Source organism: Stomoxys calcitrans, chromosome 5 (assembly GCF_963082655.1).
Source record: "Stomoxys calcitrans chromosome 5, idStoCalc2.1, whole genome shotgun sequence".
NCBI lineage: Eukaryota > Metazoa > Arthropoda > Insecta > Diptera > Muscidae > Stomoxys > Stomoxys calcitrans.
In genome coordinates this window covers 95289087-95307748 of record NC_081556.1, presented here as the reverse complement: position 1 = coordinate 95307748, position 18662 = coordinate 95289087, and the positions used below count along the sequence as shown (strand labels likewise).

Here is an 18662-nt window from a genome sequence, read left to right as displayed (position 1 = left end):
TGGGATTAGTGGGGTCCATGCAACGTCCCATCACGCTCGTCTGCAAGTACCACTGCCTGCCCGGGAAATTGGGTTACACTTGGCGTATTCGGACGGCTGGTATAAAGCGAGGCGATGCTGCGTTTATAAGGTCTTGGAATTTCCTCTTCGGCAACTAGCACATTTCAGAGGGGGTGTTAGTTCACCAAAGAAATTACCTCACTCAGGAGATCAGGGGACGCAATGGAAATGTCTCGTGAGTTGCTTCACTTCTTCGTTATCCTGGTGGGGACATCCTCATCCACCGTGCAGAACATGGAGCCTTCAATCTGCTCTGCCAAAGATATGCCCGCTGGTCCACACATAGATTAGGTCGATACATGCCATGAAACGTGATCCCCATTAAAGCATGTAAACTTGGCCATTAATTGAGTCACAACAACCAACCGGTGGTATGTACATAGTTCTATCACGGCAGTATCGGACTTGACTGCTATCCTCATACATTCCATGTAGAGGTCACCGGCGCCAGGCGCAGGTGAGCTGGATTCATACTGCATGGAATGGTGTATTATGAATGCCAATCCCCCACCTCCATTTCTTAAGCGATCCTCATGTAGCACATTGTATCCGTGACATCTGTGCAGGCTGCAGGTGTTGGTCAGCTTCGTCTCCTGGATCGCTGCAGTCAATATGTCCGTCGAACTTACCTCTCAGACTATATGCAAGAAAGATACACTTACCAGCAATATTGGGGCTGGGGTGCTGCTGTTGCATATATTGCCCCACGGGAGAGGTCAGAAGGGTCACATAGTCCGACGACGACGACGCTTGTGACCCACAGCTGTCCATTTTGGCACAGCACCTTGCAACATATTCTGTGCGACTAGACTCCAGTAGTGACGTAACTCCAGAGATAGATTGGAAATGCATCTACTGCACCGTTTACACATCAACGACCGATGATGGAGGCGGTTCTGGCAAACCGAACAGAACCAGGGTCTGGGTTCTTTTCAATTTCAACATGGGCCAGAAGCAAATTTTTCCATGAACATTCTACTAAGAAACCGGAACAAACTTCTCACAGTACTTCTCTGAGTACTGTCCGATTGAAGTAAAAGCTGCTTTTTATAGTCGAATCCGAACGGCTTGCCGCAGTGCGACACCTCTTTTGGGGAGACGTTTTAACGTGGCTTCTATGCATGGCATAATGCCTCACAAATGTCGCCAGAATTAGAAGGGGAGAACCACCGCTTAAAATTCTTCCAGAAGTTCTCGCCAAGATTCGAATCCAGGCATTAGGCGTCATAGGCGGACATGCTGAACTCTGTGCTATGGTGACCAATGTGGGTTTATTTAGGGTTTATAACAGATTATAAAAAAATATGACAAATTATATACATGCAAATTGTATAAATAAAACTAAGAAATGTAAATGCTTTGTAGGCATCAAAGATATCTTAAATGGGATAGCTTTTAAACGGATTAAAGACCGGAGCAGAGTTCGGCTGAAATTGTGGTGTCATCGGTAGTATTTGCGCAGCTGCTTGATTTGATTGATTAGATTTATTTTTGTAGAATTGTCTTCGTTGTTGGGGTCTATTTCTCGCTATTGCACCATTATTCGTTGAGGGTGCATCGGAAGTTGCTTGGCCGTTTGAATTTACGGGTGCAGGTCTATGTATGGACTGAACACTTGAAGAACGTTGATGATGTTTTTCCTTCTTTGTTCCTGTTGCCTTCTGGTAATAATGGTCATCATTACTGCCTAGTTCATTACAGAATTGATCCAGGAAATTTAAGAATGAGGCAACCGTAGGTTTTGGATCTTTCATGGTGTGTTCATTCCATTTGGTATAAATGTCTGAATTAAGTTTAGTCATCAATATCCAAATAATCCATGGATCACGCTCCGTCTCTCCAATCGAATCAAGTGCCCTTATGACCTCACCTGCCACACCACAAATCGAACGAATTTCTTTTGAGTTGAAATTTTTCAAAGCTGGATGATTCAAAAAAGTTTGTATATGAAAATTAGCAACGAGTCTAGGTCGATCAAAATGTTCCTTTAGACTCTTCCAAGCAGCTGTGAAGGCCTCATCGTTTACCGGTATATTCTGTACGACATTGCTAGCATTTCCACGCAATAAAGTTTTCAAATATTTAAATTTTTGAATATCCTTCCAGTCAGGCTTAGTATCTAGGGCACTATTAAAAAGGTTTTCAAACATAGGCCATTCATTGTAGTTGCCATCGAATGGCTTAATTACAATTTGTGGAAAATCATCTTCCTCTCTGGGTTGCTGAACATTACTGTTGCCTGTCGACTCCAATTTACTTATGCGTTCCAAAAGCTGAGTAATCAAAGTGGATTGTTTGTCCACAATCAGTTGATCATCTGTCTGTTTGGGTATAAGCGAATTGAACAAGCTTTTGGCATTCATATACATATCCTCATATTCATAATAATCTTCTTCTGGATCCACATAGTCCTTTTCATTTTTAAATTGGTATAGTGCTTCTGTATTCTCTGTAAATTCCTTCCATACATCTTCCAAACGACTGAGACGTGTTTTTATTAGTTCCGAGGATATGTTTGCGGGAGGGTTTTGGACAAATGCTAGTATGCGTTTCATGGAACCTTTCAGAAGATCGCGTCTCTGAATTGCTTTTTGCATTTCTTGAGAATCAGCTACATTTTTATCCTCATCCATGTTGAAGGTTTTACTGAATATGGAAATAAATAAAATAGAATGCTGTTGTCTTAGTTTTGGAAATTTATTTGGTATTAAAAACGATCACGAAAGCAGAAAAAGGCCCTTCTGTTAGAGAACGTGGGCATATTAACTTCATCAACACGTTTCTTAAACCTCTTGAAAAATCTCTCAAACGAAATCTTTGGCCACAATATTTACAACCTGGACGAAAGAGGTTTCAATGGAGCTTGAAGTCATAGTCAATGGGCAATGAATTTCGACTGTTATTCACCCGAAGATGCTAGGGGTGAACCTAGACATATTTTTCCCGTTGTTATTGTTGTAGCAGTGTGTTATACACTGAGGCGGCAGCACTTGCCGATGAGGAACTCCATCGGGTCGTAAGGACAACAACAACAAAGAGACATTATTAACCAATTATAAACGCAATGGAAAAACCTTCAGACCCTGTCAAAACTCCGCCGTTAGGACCATCATCATGGGCTGCCTAAAGATGACAAACATCGACCATCTATACAAGGAGATCAAGATCATTTAAGTTAAAGATCATTGTGATCTTCTCTCTAAACAGTATCTCTTCAGCTGCCACCAAGAGAATCGCCCAAATATCCAACTCAACGAGTATCTGAATGTTTAGGGACGCAAATATATATATAGGTATAAGAATATTCATCAGGATACTGTAACCTATGCAAATCATAGTATCAGCCAAATATAGTCCTTGTTAGGCGCCCATCACCAATAGCAGAGGATGATGAGAAAGAAAGACCTGCCTAGAAAAACCAGAGCTACTCAGTCCCAATTAAGATCCGAATGGTGTAGCAAACTGTACTTATATCACTCACAATATCTACCCTGCATGCAATAAAGGGCCCAATAACACCAATCACCTCTAAAATGTCCGGAAAAACGATCGATAGACGAGTCGGTAGATGGATCAAATAATCTTAGATTGAATCAATATGTATACTAACAGCCAATGTGGCTGCAATAACAACGTCTCCTTTAACAGTCTTATTTCCCTGCAAGACATTTAAAAATACCCAAATTTTCAGCCACATTAACTACATGGAAAGCCCAAAAATACCTTGGGAGCTGAATATGAGAGTCGATGGCACTACGTTTCTGATTACCAAATATCCGAAAATACTTTTACAGATCTTCCGCACTTGGTAGCACTTGAGCAATCTAAAAAAAAACAAAACAATCCCATGGCAGCCACTTGTAAGTACCGGATTCACCCGATGAAGTCCTTCATCGGCAAGGGCTGGCGGGCCTCAGTGTATAACACACTGATACAACAAAAACAAATTAAAACAAACTTGTTGACTGCAGATCTGACAGAATGCTGTCCTATATACTGGGATAGGACTTATTCTCAATTCTCATCTGGACCACCAGTCATCAAATCATCAGTAGACAAAGATTCTTCCTGTACGCTGACACAATTGGATGTTGTCTACGCAGCACTACTAGCTGGTGTCCCGCACGGGATATCTGTTAGCACCACACAGGCTGGAACACTGAGGTCCGATCTGGGTGGTGTTCATTGCCGCCACGAGAAGCTTAGCTGCGAGCTACACCGACGATATGACAAGGCGGGTTATTGGCGCCTTTAAATAACCAATTGCTCCCCTATAGAGGCTTGACGAGGATCGCCACCTCCACATGAATATGTGGCTACAACAACTAGCTGGTGTCGCAGCAGCTATTGATATGACAAGGCGAGTTATTGACGCCTTTTAATGACCAATGGCCAAAAGGTAAACGCGGCGATCGGTCCTATGGACCAGAACTAGCTGGGTAACCCATAGACCACGACGATGATCGCACTCTACATACAAATGTGGCTCTAACAAGAACAGCCATCTTGTGGATAAGCATCCACCGCCCAGAGACGTCAGGTTACATCTACACCATCGAGAGCGAGATGACCATATGGATGAAATAGCGAACGTGCTTTATGCGTTTACCGCTTGACACACTTTATCTGTTCAATATCTAACACGTCATCCATTCAGGACCCACACGACACACGTCATCTGTTCACAACGTAACTAAGTAAGGATGAATACGCAAGATGCCGTAACAACAATAACAACCAAAATCACTGATCTCGAGTTTTGTAGCTACCAATGTAATTCTCCACAATGTAAAAGGATCAAGTGTGCAAATAAAACCCTATAACCAGTCTTGATATTAATAAAAAAAAATGTCAAACTACTTACCAAGGGGCACTCCTTAAATTAGCGATATTTCCAATTAGAACTCGCCGGTTGCGCAAAATACTTCAGAATTGTGCTAAAAAACATGTCCTTTAATATTTTTTAGTTAATAGACCAAGAAAACGGATACCTACTATAAATTATTTAATTGTTTTTACTAGCTAATTATTAATTTCGTTGTTTTAAATAAAACCAAAACTATCTGAATAAGCAATTGTAAACTGAGTAGATGATTGGGAATATATGTAATTTTCATTTCATATGAATCATTTACACGTCATGATTTGTTTGAAGAGTCGTGTTAAGATTTATATAGCGTTTACACACCACAGTTTCAGGCAAACGATTCGTATTCCTTTTGGATTTGTATTCCAATCGGGTTTTCACGTGAATAACTGTCGTATTCCAAGACATATTGACATATTGAGTAGTATACAGCCAACAGCTGAGTACAATTCTTTATCGCGAAGTACACTTTCTGTCAACGAATTCGGTTCGGTTTTCGCGTTGAAACTCCATAAACTTATACTATAACTTGTTTTTTCATCTAAAGAAAATTTACATTTCGGGACGCCCATTGAGAGCACAACCACAGTCGCTGTGCAGCAAGTCATTTTCTTATGCAATATAAACACGATCGTCAAACTTCTAATTGTAACTGGGTGTTTGTTGGTGTTAGTAATGTTGCTCACATGTACTCTACTCGAATTGGAAAAAAATAAAGTGTTTTGTGTTTCATTATTTACAGGATTCACTAATAGAAGGTTAGGTCACATGCAAAACACAAAGTGGATAGGCCCCATAAACATCATTAAGGATGTCAAATCTGACGATTGAAAATGTCATCATATGGGAGAAAACGTAAACAAAGAATGAATGTAAAAAGAGAACAAGTTGACATCCTCAATGCCAAGTACTGCCAAATATTAAAAAAAAAGTATATCGGCTGATCGCTTGGCTTAACCTTATTCAGTGAATCCTGCATTATTTATTAATTACGAAGGGGTGGATTTTGGTTGAAATTACAACAACATATATGAATTTTAGTACGACCCACACACTTACATTTGTGTGTACACATGCACGTAAGCAGCTGATAAATTGTTTGATGCCATATTAATTTTTATTTGTAAATCACAACATTTTGGCCAAAGAAACCCAAAAAATCAACCTTGTCAAACCACCGAAAGAACGATTTTCGGAAACTGTTACGTAAAAAAGAACGTTGTGCCAGCCTATATTCAAGAACTATAGCACACCCAAACAACGAAAAATGGCGCGAACTAGCGACATACTCAAAATCGGGGTTGCACTGTCACTGGTTTTGCAGTGCACTCTATTTTTTGTTGTTGGCCAATTGTTCCTACCTGTTAAATTTGTCTTGCCCGTACTCCATTTAAATCGCAGTATGCACCTCTGGCAAATTTTCATCACAATAAGATATGCATTGACATATCCAAAACGAAATTTTCGTTACCGTTAACCGTAACAACTGAGTACAATTTTTTCTCGCGATGTGCAGTATCTGTCAAAGAGTTTTGGTTGCATGTGTGTAAAAAAGTTAAGAACCATAACACACAAACAACGAAAAATGGAGCGAACTAGTAACATATTCAAAATCAGAGTTGCTCTAATAACTGATTTTGAGAGATAGTGCACTCAATATGTTGTTGTTGGGGAGCTGCCACTACCTATAAATGAATTTATGTGGATAGTACCAGCGCAAAATGTTTCACAGTGTATTTGTTTAACTTTAAAATTATAGCAAAAAAAAAATACATTTAATATAGAAATAAAAACCACGCTTCTAATTTTCTTGATATTTTTTTCTATAGCCACTCCACTTTGTGTCTGTAGGTGATAGGAGCTAGACTTATTTTTGACTCATTCGCACTTCTTTTTGCATTACCTATGAGTGAAAGGGACAACAATATTATCTTGCTCAATGCACAATTTATACTATTAAATAACAATTTAATTGGTACAATTAAAAATATGTTCAACGAACGCCTTGTTAACCAATCACTTGCCATGATATAAAAAAACATAGAATTTCTATGTCAAAAATAATTAAAGCAATTAACACCGTGGTTGAAAAGATTTTTATAAATCAATACCATGTTTAATCGGTCAAATTTAGGTCTATATATATTGGGTTGCCCAAAAAGTAATTGCGGATTTTTCATATAGTCGGCATTGACAAATTTTTTCACAGCTTGTGACTCTGTAATTGCATTCTTTCTTCTGTCAGTTATCAGCTGTTACTTTTAGCTTGCTTTAGAAAAAAAGTGTAAAAAAAGTATATTTGATTAAAATTCATTCTAAGTTTTGTTAAAAATGCATCAACTCTCTTTTAAAAAATCCGCAATTACTTTTTGGGTAACCCAATATATTTACTGTGAGGTGTTTTGAATTTGGTGACTTTATCGACTGACTCTTTCATTGTGTTTAGATTCTTATGTTTACTTCTCACTACTTCATGATCTGACTCTGACATTAAACCACATACAAGATATTACAAAGGGGAAGTACAGATAAGAGTGAACCAAAGAACAGATGTGTGTGAAGTTAATCTTTAGTTTCTGAGAATTGAACAACGATAAGAACATTCGATTGATATAGAAAACAAGTCGTCCAAAATTTTTCAAGCTGCAAAAAAGAAAAAATGTCATTACTAAATGTGATTTGTCCCATTTGTGCGGAGTTATTTAAAAACGTCGAAGATATTTTCTGTACCAGTTGTGGACACGTTTTCCACTTTAAGTGTATGAATGAGTGGCAAGTGAGGTAATTCTTTTTGGGAAACTATTATATACTATGCTCCAATAAGAGCAAAAATTTCAAATAGATAGTGCGAAAAGAAAAAGAGATATAAGATCAAACAAAATGGTTAAAAAATTTTTCATTTTTCATGTAGAGGCAGGATCTCAGTATTCAAATATATTTGGTTTCCTTTTGAAATTTTGACAGTGTCTTCTCAAATTTTGTGATTCAGTCCAGGATTTTTTTTGCCATTCGTTGCACCGTGGCTTTCGAACCGATGAGCAACCGGTGCAATTTTACCAAAGGATTAAAATACAAACGCTATCCGTTAAACCACGACGGAATCTTCGCGTTGATGCTGAGAAAGTGGAAAATTCCAGGAGCCGAGTAAATGACCAAGGTCCCCAAACATTCCCTGTGGAATATGGGCAGTGTGAAGCGGCTAAAGACAAATAGTGGCTACTGAGGGTCACCCCTAGGGTATACGGGAAATTCCTTGTCCATCGACTTTGACTTCAAGCTTTATTGAGATCTCTTTCATCCAGGGTGAATATGGGGAACACCTTCCGTGTTTCTCAACTCTAAGTATGACTGGCGACCGCACATGTGGTTAACAATCTACCTCTTCGTCGAATTCGGATCCGACTAAATGATGTTATTGATAAGGGTGGTGCGACTGACCATATCAAATGTCTTTGAAAGATCAAGGGCCACGATATAGTTTCGTATATATGCACTTTTCTGCTCCAGTCCCTGGCTGATACGTATGGTAATGGCACCATGCGGTTCATTTTCCTGAACCCATGTTGTTGTTGTTGTAGCCACACTTGCATGTGGAGGTGGTGATCTTCGTCAAGCTCTTCCGGTCTATACGACCAATCGCCGCGGAAACATGGCCATTGGTTATTTGAAGGCGCCAATGACTCGCCTTGACGTCTCGAGCAAGAGTCGGTGCTACCCGGGTTTGCCGGGTGAGGTAATTTTCTTCGGTGGCGCTCGTTCTCCAGCTCAACTGCTATCGTGTATTATGTATGAATGTTGTACAGACCCGCTTGATCTCGAGGTTCTCTCTTGTATCGCTGATTCTCTCGTTCTAGATTATGTAGATCCACTTTAAAGCTACTGGGCGGTGGATGCCTATCCACAAGATGATGATTTGGATGGTCCCCGCAATAACAGCCAGGAAGGTATTGCTTAGACAGCATGCAGTTGCAACTTGCACGGGAGGTGGTCCATGTTAGAACTGAGGAGACGGCCACTCCCAGTTTGAAGAGCGGCATTCTGGCAGATCTGAATATTATTCCACAGTGTGTCATATAGTTGTCGAGAACGCAGACCGGCCAATTGCTTTGTGCGTAGCCAACAAACAACTTGAGAAACTTGTTTCAATGTGGACCTTATAGCAAATTGCAGTGGCATGCGCGGACAATGTGTAAGAGCTGTCTTATCTTATCTTTCACCTCATGCGTGTATGCGGTAAACATTGTGGCTGAAGATTTGGTGGTGGATATATTAAAAACTCTTGCAGCAAAATAAGCGGCAAGATCGTTTGACCTATCGCAGATATCACCAGTGGGGCTGGGGACAGATGCCATGATCGTTCGATCGTCCGCATACGATACGATCTCATTGACGTCTGGAGTGGGTGGAATAGAGGATAATTAGAGGTAACACAGTACCGGAGTTATCATCCCGCCTTGGAGAACTGTCTGTTTCACTCTACGGGGTTTTAAATTCTCATCCCTAAATTCCACAAACGACTGACGATCGCACATATAATTCTTTTACCCGCATTTCAGGCCTGGCCTGATGGACGGGTTGGCATTGTATGGCATGGCTGACCGGGTCAAAGGCTTTCCACAGGTCAAGTGACACGAGGACCGTCCTATAAGATGGCCTGGGCTGATTGAAGCCACAGCAAATGTGTGCGGTGATGGCATGCAAGGCAGTTGTTGTGCTATGCAGTTTTCGAAATCCATGCTTTTGCTTGGCGAATGGAAATTCTCCAACGAGGATCGGGAGGGTTATCCCCTCAAGCGTCTTGGCTACCGGCGAGGGAAGGGGGATCGGTATGAACGACTGCCCCTTGCTCGGCTCCTTGCCAGGCTTTGGTAGTGGGATGACTCTGCCCATCTTCCAGACCTTCGTTACTATACTAGGGCTGCAATATAAATTTCTGACCTTATAATGAAAATTTAACAAAATTTCAAAAAATTCTCCAACATAATTTATACACTTTTTCATGTGCTCAAACCAATTGTTGAGCACTTTTTCCACTCCGTTTGAGACACCTCCAAAACATTGACATTGAACACATTAACAGCATTTTTTGGGCGTTGAAAATCATTGACCACGCATTTTTATATTAATGTGCGGGTATAAAAATGGATCATTGGGTGCCCAGTCAGGGCTGTATGCCGAATGACCCATCAGTTCAACGTTTTGCCTGGTCAAAAAGGCGCTGATTTGAGCCGGTGTGTGAGAGCTCGCAATGTTATGCTGTCCAATGATTCGTCTTCTCTTGTTGTTTTTTCGAATTTCTTTCAAGACTTCAAGCAATCAAATCAGCGGAACAGTTGCCATATGACCAGTTTTACCGAACAAACAGGCGATCATTTGCTTGAAGTGCTTCTTCCATGACCAACTTTCGTTGGATTTGGTTGGCTCGTCTTCAAAGACCCACACGATGAATTGTTGTTTTGTTTCGGGCTTATACGCATAGATCCACGATTCGCCAAATGCGATAATCTCATAACGTGCAAAGACATAACTGCATGCTGTCCAAGCAATACCTACTGGAAAGTTATCGCAGGGATCATCCAAATCATCATCTTGTGTTCTATACCGCAAGGATTGATGCCGACGGGCAGTTGTGTGTGTCCCAATTGTGATCTGGGGCCACAGAACACACATCATCTGTTTAACTACCCAGCCCGACCCAATCGACTTAGACTCAGATCAATCTGAACGCACCCCACTTTAGTTGCAGGGTTCCTGGATCTGGATACTCAAAAGAACCATGCAGACGAAAGATAGAACAGAACGCACTGCTACAAAAACAACAAAATCTTATAAACGTATTTTGAAGCATCGCGATCGTATTTTTTCAAAATTTCTTCGCACTAATCGACACGAGCCTTTTTTTAGCGATTGCCAAATTGTGCGGAATCTATCGAAAACAAATATTTTACGGCAAGCGGTTCATGCCATATTGAATTATGCTGGTGGAAGAATTGCCCAACGATGCATCTATCTCACGGTATGCCACATGACGAGAGCATCAATGCTCTCTGGCAATGGCCGTTTTTGGACGAACTTCTGGGAATTCGACTTTAAGCCACGTCTAAATTCATCAAACCAGTTTTACAAAATGCTATAGGATGGTGCTAACAAACTGAAGCTGTGTGTGTTCGCCTTTAGATTTGAATATCTTTGAAAACTTGTCTGATTTAGCGGATGTGAACGTTCGTTAGTTGTTGGCGTTTTTTAAAGCCATCTGAAAGTTTAAGCGATAGGAATCAGAAGGCGTCTATCTTCCTTCTTCCGTTTCTATGGGCAAAATGGATGAAAACGTCTTAGTAAACGTCTTAAATGGTCGCACGAAAATGTTCTAAAAAAGCACAAATGATGGTCGTTCGTCAAAACGTTCTGAGTACGATTTTGCTATAAAATATCAAACTTTCGAACGGAAATCCCAAGTGTTGTCAGGTGCAATCTTAGTTGTAAAAAACTCGACTCCAGGTAAATACAGTTTCTTCAGCATCAGTGTAGAGATTCTTTCGAAGCTTTGGTCTTCCACTTCTGCTTTCGTCAGTGTTATTTGTCGTTATATTTTCGTCATACAACAGCTCTTGTTTCGTACGACACCGATATTGTTCATCAAACGCCTACTTAATCTGAGCTTGTACGTTTAACCAATATTATTCTCATACAAAATTATTATGGGGTGGTAAATACAAGCTCCGTGCTCTTCTTTCAAATACTACATTTTATGTGAGCCCCATATTGGCTTGATCGGTTAATGAGTTCTTTTGAGGGTGGGGTATACCCCAGGGTCTTTGTACCCCAAAAGGAGCATCAATTTCGTAATCTCATCCCAAATAGCTCTTATATAAGTCACATATTACCATGGTCGGTAACGTCCGATTAGGGAGGTATTATTATGTGGGCGGCTCCCCAATCACATGGCTCTTCAAATAAATATGAAACTCGTTTTTTTTCTCTCAAGTACCTTCAGCTCTATATTGTCGTGATTGGTCTATACGTCCATTGAGCGGCCACCGAGGCACTCGACCCCAACAATAGAAACCATGTTTCGTTATTGGTGACTGTAAGAGTGCAAAAAAATGTCGGACGAATCCCATTACCAATCTCCGACATCTGGTGTTTTTAGAAATTGGGGTAATGAGAAGTGCTTTTTTGGGAAGGGATGACACCTCAGACATTTCCACTCAAATATGGATATCAAATTCGTGTTCCCCTCCCAAAACTCTTTAATTTGAGCCTCTTATTATCATGGTCGGTAAATATGAACCGTTTGAAGGGTGTTTTGGGGCTGGGGCGGCCACCGTCATTTTGCCCTGACAATAGATAACAAATTCGTTCTTTACTCCCAAATACTGTTTATGAGCTCCATATTGCCATAGTCGAAAATGAAGTTCAGTTTAGGGGCGTACCCCCAAACACTTGGCTTCAAAATTGGATATCAAATTCGTTTTCTACACTCAAATACCTTAATGTCATATTCGTAATTTGCGATGGTCGTCTAATATGCCCATTTGGGTGTATTTGGGGGTGGGGCGACCTCCCATTACTTGGATCTAATTCTTTATGCCATATTTTTAATCTACTGCCGAATATATTTGGGTCTCATATAGACAAGAACATCGAATATATCTGTTTAGAGGAGTTTTGGGGTTGTGGCGGTCCGCTAGGTACTTTGATACAAGTTTACCTTTCATTTGATACCCATATTGTGCCTATAGGTCCACTTTTGGTTTTGGGTAGCGTTTTTGAGGTAAGGGTCCGCCCCCATCCGATATCAAAAAATTATATAGCCTATGTTTCCTTCTAGGCAAATTTGCACAATGTATGAAAATTTCAAGGTAATCGTTTCCTCCCTTTTTTGAGTTTATACGGAGCAAACCAACACAATTTGATTTTTATATATAAGATGAGTTTGACTCCGGATTTGTGATAAGTATTATTCGGTATTATTGTGTCATCCTTGCTAATCCATCGCATTTTCTGTAAGGCGGTTATGTCGCTTTATATGCCCAAATAGGGGGGGTGACCCCTGTACTTCGATCTGATTTTGTATGTCAGATTCGTAATTTACTCCCGTACACCTTTTATTTGAACCTCATATTGTCCTTATCGGTCGACTTTTGATTTTGGGTGGTGTTTTTGGGGTAACGGTGGATTGGGCATTCATTTCTATGTGGGGCTTTTTTGATATAGAAAGGGGAGCGGACCCTCCCCCTTACCCCAAAAGTACTACCCAAAAATAAAAGTGGACCGTTCGGGACAATATGGGACTCAAATGAAAGGTATTCAGGAGTAGAGTACGAATTTCATATTAAAAATTGGGTCTAAGTAACTGGGGGCCGCCCCAACACCAAAACCCCCTAAAATAGGTTTTTTGGTCGATCATGACAATATGGGACTCAAATGATAGGTGTTCGTGAGTAGATTCCGAATATGGACAGAAAGGAGAAATAGGCTTCATAATTTGTTGATTTCGGAAGGGGGCGGACCCTCTCCCGTTACCCAAAACCAAAAGTGGACCGACCGGGGAAAGGTTTTGGAAAATAGAGTACTAATTTGGAACTAAAATTTGGGTCTAAGCACCCATCGGGCCGCCCGATCCCCGAAATTCCCCTAAATAGACATATTAGACGTGCATGTCAATATGGGCCTCAAATGAAAGGTATTCGGGATAGATTTTGAATCTGGCATACAAAATCAGATCGAGTATAGGGGGTCATGCCACCCCTCAAAAACGCCATTAAACTGAACTGATTTTCTTAAAATTTTCATAGATTGTGTAAGTTTGTATGGTAGGAAACGTAGGCTATATAATTTTTAGATATCGGGTGGAGGCGGACGGACGCCCCCCTTTACCGCAAAAAGCCACCCATATCCGAAAGTGGTCCGATGGGCACAATAAGGGTATCAAATGAAAAGTATTGGAGACCAGAACACGAATATGGTATTAAAATTTGGGTTCAAGTACCCAGCGGAGCCCCCTCAATACAAAAATCCTCTAAACAGATATATTCGAAGTTCATGTCAATATGGGACTCAAATGAAAAGTATTAGATAGTAGATTACAATTATGGCATAAAACATTAGGTCCAAGTAATGGGAGGTCGCCCACCCCCAAATGGGCATATTAGCCGATCATGGTTATATTGGACTCAAATGAAAGGCATTAGGGAGTATATTACGAATATGACATTAAAATTTGCGTTCAAGTCTAGGTGGCGCTTTTCCTCCTAAAGATACTTCAAATGGGTAATTTGACCCATTGTGACAATATGGGACTTAAATAAAAGGTATTTGAAAGTAGAAAACGAATTTAATATCTAATTTTGGAGCCAAGTGTTTTGGGGTACGCCCCAAAGCACCCCCTAAATTGAACTTCATTTCCGTTGGGAATAAAGAACGAGTTTGATATCTATTTTCAGTAAAAAGTGCCAATGGCCGCCCCAGCCCCAAAACACCCTCCAAACCGTTTGTATTTACCGGCCATGGCAATATGATAAGGGACCTTTTTTTAAAACCGAGTCCGAACGGCGTCCCGCAGTGCGACACCTCTTTTGGGGAAAATTTTTTCAGCGTCATAGGATACAATGGCACGAATTCGATATCCGCAATCAGGGCGAAGTGTCGCCAACCTAAAAAGATATTAGAGAGTTAAAGAAGGCGCAGCGGAGCGGGCCCAGTTTGGCTAGCTAAAAATAAAATTGACTCGATCAACTTCCTTTTGTGTAATATAAATAAGCAAACATTATCTTAGGTATTTATAAAGCTAAGGATGAGATCGAATCAGAATCATTTTCTGATTCGATTTAACCATGTCTGTCTGTCCGTCCGTCTGTCTGTGAGTCCATGAGTATTCTTGTAATCAAATGGCAGGTCGTATTTGTTGTCCAAATAACACTTTTTTGGCCCAAACACGGACTCTATTTGGTTAAAAATCGGTTCAGATTTAGATATATTTTGGTAAAAATCGGTTCAGATTTAGATATAGCTCCCATATATATGTATCGCCCGATTTGCACTTAAATGGCCGTAGTAGCTAAAATTTTCAACCGATCTGCACAAATTTCGAAATGGATTATTTTGTTGCTGATCTTAACATATCTGCAGAATTTCATTTAAATCAGTTCGGGTTTAGATATAGCTCCCATATGAATGTATCGCCCGATTTGAACTTAAATGACCGTAGTAGCTACAATTTTCAACCGTTCTGCACAAAATTTGGCATGAATTGTTTTGTTACTAATCTTAACATATCTGCAGAATTTCATCAAAATCGGTCCAGATTTAGATATAGCTCGCGTATATATGTATCTCCCGATTTGCACTTATATGACGGTAGGAGCTACAATTTTCAAACGATCTGCACAAAATTTGGCATGAATTGTTTTATTGCTGATCTTAACATATCTGCAAAACTTCATTAAAAACGGTTTGTATTTATTGTAGATATAGCTCCCATATATATGTATCACCCGATTTGCACTTAAATGGCCGTAGTATTTCAAACGATCTGCACAAAATTTGGCACGGACAGCTTTGTTACTGTTTGCGAGATTTCATCAAAATCAGCTAAAATTTAGATGTAGCACCCATATATATTTATCGCCGGATTTGAACTTATATGGCCGATATAGCTCTCAAATACATATATATTTATATATAGCCCGAATTTATAATTGCAGGGGTGTAGGGTATCATATTGTTGGCCCCTTCCGACTTTTGCCTTTCCTTACTGGTTTTTTTATTTGTTGAGTAATGCTGTGTGGAATCTTTTTTTTTTTTAATAGATCAACCAGCTGCCCACAATGTCGCTTCGCCAATCCAACTACCCACAAATTGTTCTTAAGTTTTGATGAAACTGTTGACACTGTTGAAGCATTGGAGAAAAAACTAAAGCAATATGCCGGGGAAATAGCCGCTTTGGAATTGAAGCAAATAGATAAGGATACATTACTAACGGAATATAAATCTAAAATTGCTATTTTGGAAAAGGATTTTCAGGCATATGAATCTAAAAATAGCTCACATATAGAAAACCAAATAAGGCTGAGCAATTCCCTTAAATCTGCTCATGACCAACTAGACGAAAATACCAAAGTAATTCGAAGCTTGGAGAAAAGTAACCACGAGAAATCACAAAAAATAAACGAGTTGAATAAAACCATTGCAAGATTGGAGGAAAATAAGTCGTCAAAGAAACCACTAGAATCAGTAGAATTAAATGGGAAACAAGCATTGAGCAGTGACGAGGCGTTATGCACCAAACAAAAGGGTGCTGAGAAAGAAAATACCTTAAACATTTCAGAATCAAATGACATTGAGGTAGTGAACAGCACCACCATTGGCGAACTGAAAAAGACTAAAATCATTGCTTTAGAAGAAAGTCTAATTCAAACCAAACATCAACTAGAGGCAGAGGCCGCCAAAGTCAAACGACTAACTCTCGAGTGCAATCGTTTGAAAACTGCAAAACTCAATAAGTCGGAAAGGGACGATAAGCAGAGCAAGGGCACAGACAGTGCACAAATTATGATATACCAAGAAAAATTGAAAGCAATGGAACAAAAACTAAAGCATATATCGGAGGAGTTTAGCAAAGAGATAACAAAGAGTACCCAATTGGAAATCGACAAATTGAAATTACAGAGCTATATAGATCACATGAAAATAAAGACAATATGCTCCACCTCTATGGATAATAAAGAAGAGCCATTCGCGGTAACCAATATGAAGGACTTGACAAAGTTTGCCTCATCTGCAGAATCAATTAATTCTGAAGCCTCGTCTAGTCGAAGACAACCGAAGAAGACGGATAATGCTCAATCTCGTGGAATGCGAAAAGATGAGAATACTGCAAACAGCATTATCATTCAGAACTACCCATCACGGCAATTACTATATCCCCTAGAGCAGACTATCTTTCTGTTAGCTAATCAATTGCAAATATTTTTGAGAAGAGAGGACATTCTTAAGGTAAACATTGTTGGTCGCAATGCTCCCAGACCGAAGGGCAACATTTCAATTTTTGTACAGTTTATTAATCGCGATATAAAAAACAAATTCCTTGCCAGCAAGAGCAAGCTCAATAGAAGTGACAATATCTTTTTCAGATCCATATTGATAAAGGAATACATCGATGAAAGAGTACATGAGGTGTTTCTTTATGCCAAACAGAAACTTGTGGACAATGGTTTTCCATATGTTTTCTGGACGAACAATCAAGTATTTGCCAAAAGACATCTAACCGATATCAGAGGCATACCAATATATACACACAAACAAGTTGATGAGCTTATAAACAAACCTAATGCAGAATTGGATATTGATTTTAACTTCCCGAACTTGAGTGCTCTTTAAACATAGTTCGGCATAGCTTATCAACAAACCTAATGCTGAAACTTAATAGATTTGTAAATTTGTATAGTTTGGATTACATACCTGAATATATTATATTTGTCAATTAATTGCAAAAAATTTTTTCAATTACGTTATATAGAATACATATACAGTCGAACTTCCCTATAATGAACAATGACGGGACCAGTAAATTACTTCATTATATAGAAACTTCATTATACAGAAATTATATTTTTCCCCGCCTTTCTGATACCCATCACCACCGAAGGATGGTGGGGAACCGTTTGCAACACATCGAAATATCCATTTCCGAACCTATAAAATATATATTTATATTCTTGATTGGCGTAAAAATCTAAGACGATCTAGCCATGTCCGTCCGTCTGTCTGTTGAAATCACGCTACAGTCTTTAAAAATAGAGATATTGAGCTGAAACTTTGCACAGATTCGTTTTTTGTCCATTTTGCACGTTAAGTTCGAAAAGGGCCTATATCGGACTGTATCTTGATATAGACCCCATATAGACCCATCCGCCGATTTAGGGTCTTAGGCACATAAAAGCCACACTTATTATACGATTTTGCTGAAACTTGGCACAGTTAGTTGTGTTAGGCCAGTTAACATTCTTCTTCAATTTGGCTCAGATCGGTCCAGATTTGGATATAGCTTTCATATAGACCGATCTCTCGATTTAAGGTCTTGGGCCCATAAAAGGCACATTTATTGTCAGATTTCGCCGAAATTTGGGAGAGTTAGTTGTGTTATGCCCTTTGACATTCTTCTTCAATTTGGCTCAGATCGGTTTAGATTTGGATATATCTGCCATAAAGACCGATCTCTCGATTTAAGGTTTTGGACCCATAAAAGACACATTTATTGTCCGATTTATTTATTCAATATCAATACAAGAAAGCCCATGATTTTATAAAAATGAAGCACAGAACGCAGGTTAAGATAATCATGAGATGGACATCCTAAAACTATTGGAGCAAGTTCGTTTACACGATCATGATCACGCACGGTCAATCCGAAACAATATAGAACAATTCTTCTAACCACTCTTTCTAACTTTTGTAAGTTATAAAGACCAAGTTCCACAATAAACCTCTATGCCATAATTCACCTGTGACATTAGAAGTGAGTGGCCTAATCGCAGACGGACACGCCTCGGTCTGAGAGCATACAACCTTCTCAAATTGGTTGATGGTAGAGTTCGGTAACGAGAATGGAAAAACAAAGCCTTGGTTTTAGCAGGATTAATAAGCAGTCTATTTTGATGCTACTAAGATGATCTATAATACAAGACTGCGCAGAATTTGCGTCAAATAATAAATATATGTCATCTGCAAAAAC

At 39.6% G+C, this 18662-nt stretch overlaps 2 protein-coding genes across 2 annotated transcripts; one reads left to right on the top strand and one right to left on the bottom strand.

Annotated features, from left to right (window-relative positions):
• Nucleotides 1-1312: 1312 nt before the first annotated feature.
• LOC106091766 (uncharacterized) lies at nt 1313-5161 on the bottom strand. The gene is made up of 3 exons (XM_013258409.2): nt 5056-5161; nt 4925-4997; nt 1313-2706 (listed from the first exon to the last, which is right to left on the bottom strand). Exon 3 carries the CDS (start codon nt 2691-2693, stop codon nt 1440-1442), a length of 1254 nt encoding a protein of 417 aa, XP_013113863.1. The 5' UTR covers nt 2694-2706; nt 4925-4997; nt 5056-5161; the 3' UTR covers nt 1313-1439.
• Nucleotides 5162-7440: 2279 nt separating this feature from the next.
• Nucleotides 7441-17415, top strand: LOC106091760 (early endosome antigen 1-like). The gene is made up of 2 exons (XM_059369010.1): nt 7441-7708; nt 15739-17415. Exons 1-2 carry the CDS (start codon nt 7587-7589, stop codon nt 17306-17308), a joined length of 1692 nt encoding a protein of 563 aa, XP_059224993.1. The 5' UTR covers nt 7441-7586; the 3' UTR covers nt 17309-17415.
• The last annotated feature ends 1247 nt before the right edge of the window (nt 17416-18662 follow it).

Bases quoted from the DNA above. Each gene is read 5' to 3' on its own strand.
- LOC106091766 (XM_013258409.2), bottom strand. From the start codon at position 2,693: ATGGATGAGGATAAAAATGTAGCTGATTCTCAAGAAATGCAAAAAGCA.
- LOC106091760 (XM_059369010.1), top strand. From the start codon at position 7,587: ATGTCATTACTAAATGTGATTTGTCCCATTTGTGCGGAGTTATTTAAA. The intron at 7,709-15,738 runs GTAATTCTTTTT...TTTTTTTAATAG, and splicing joins ATGAATGAGTGGCAAGTGAG to ATCAACCAGCTGCCCACAAT.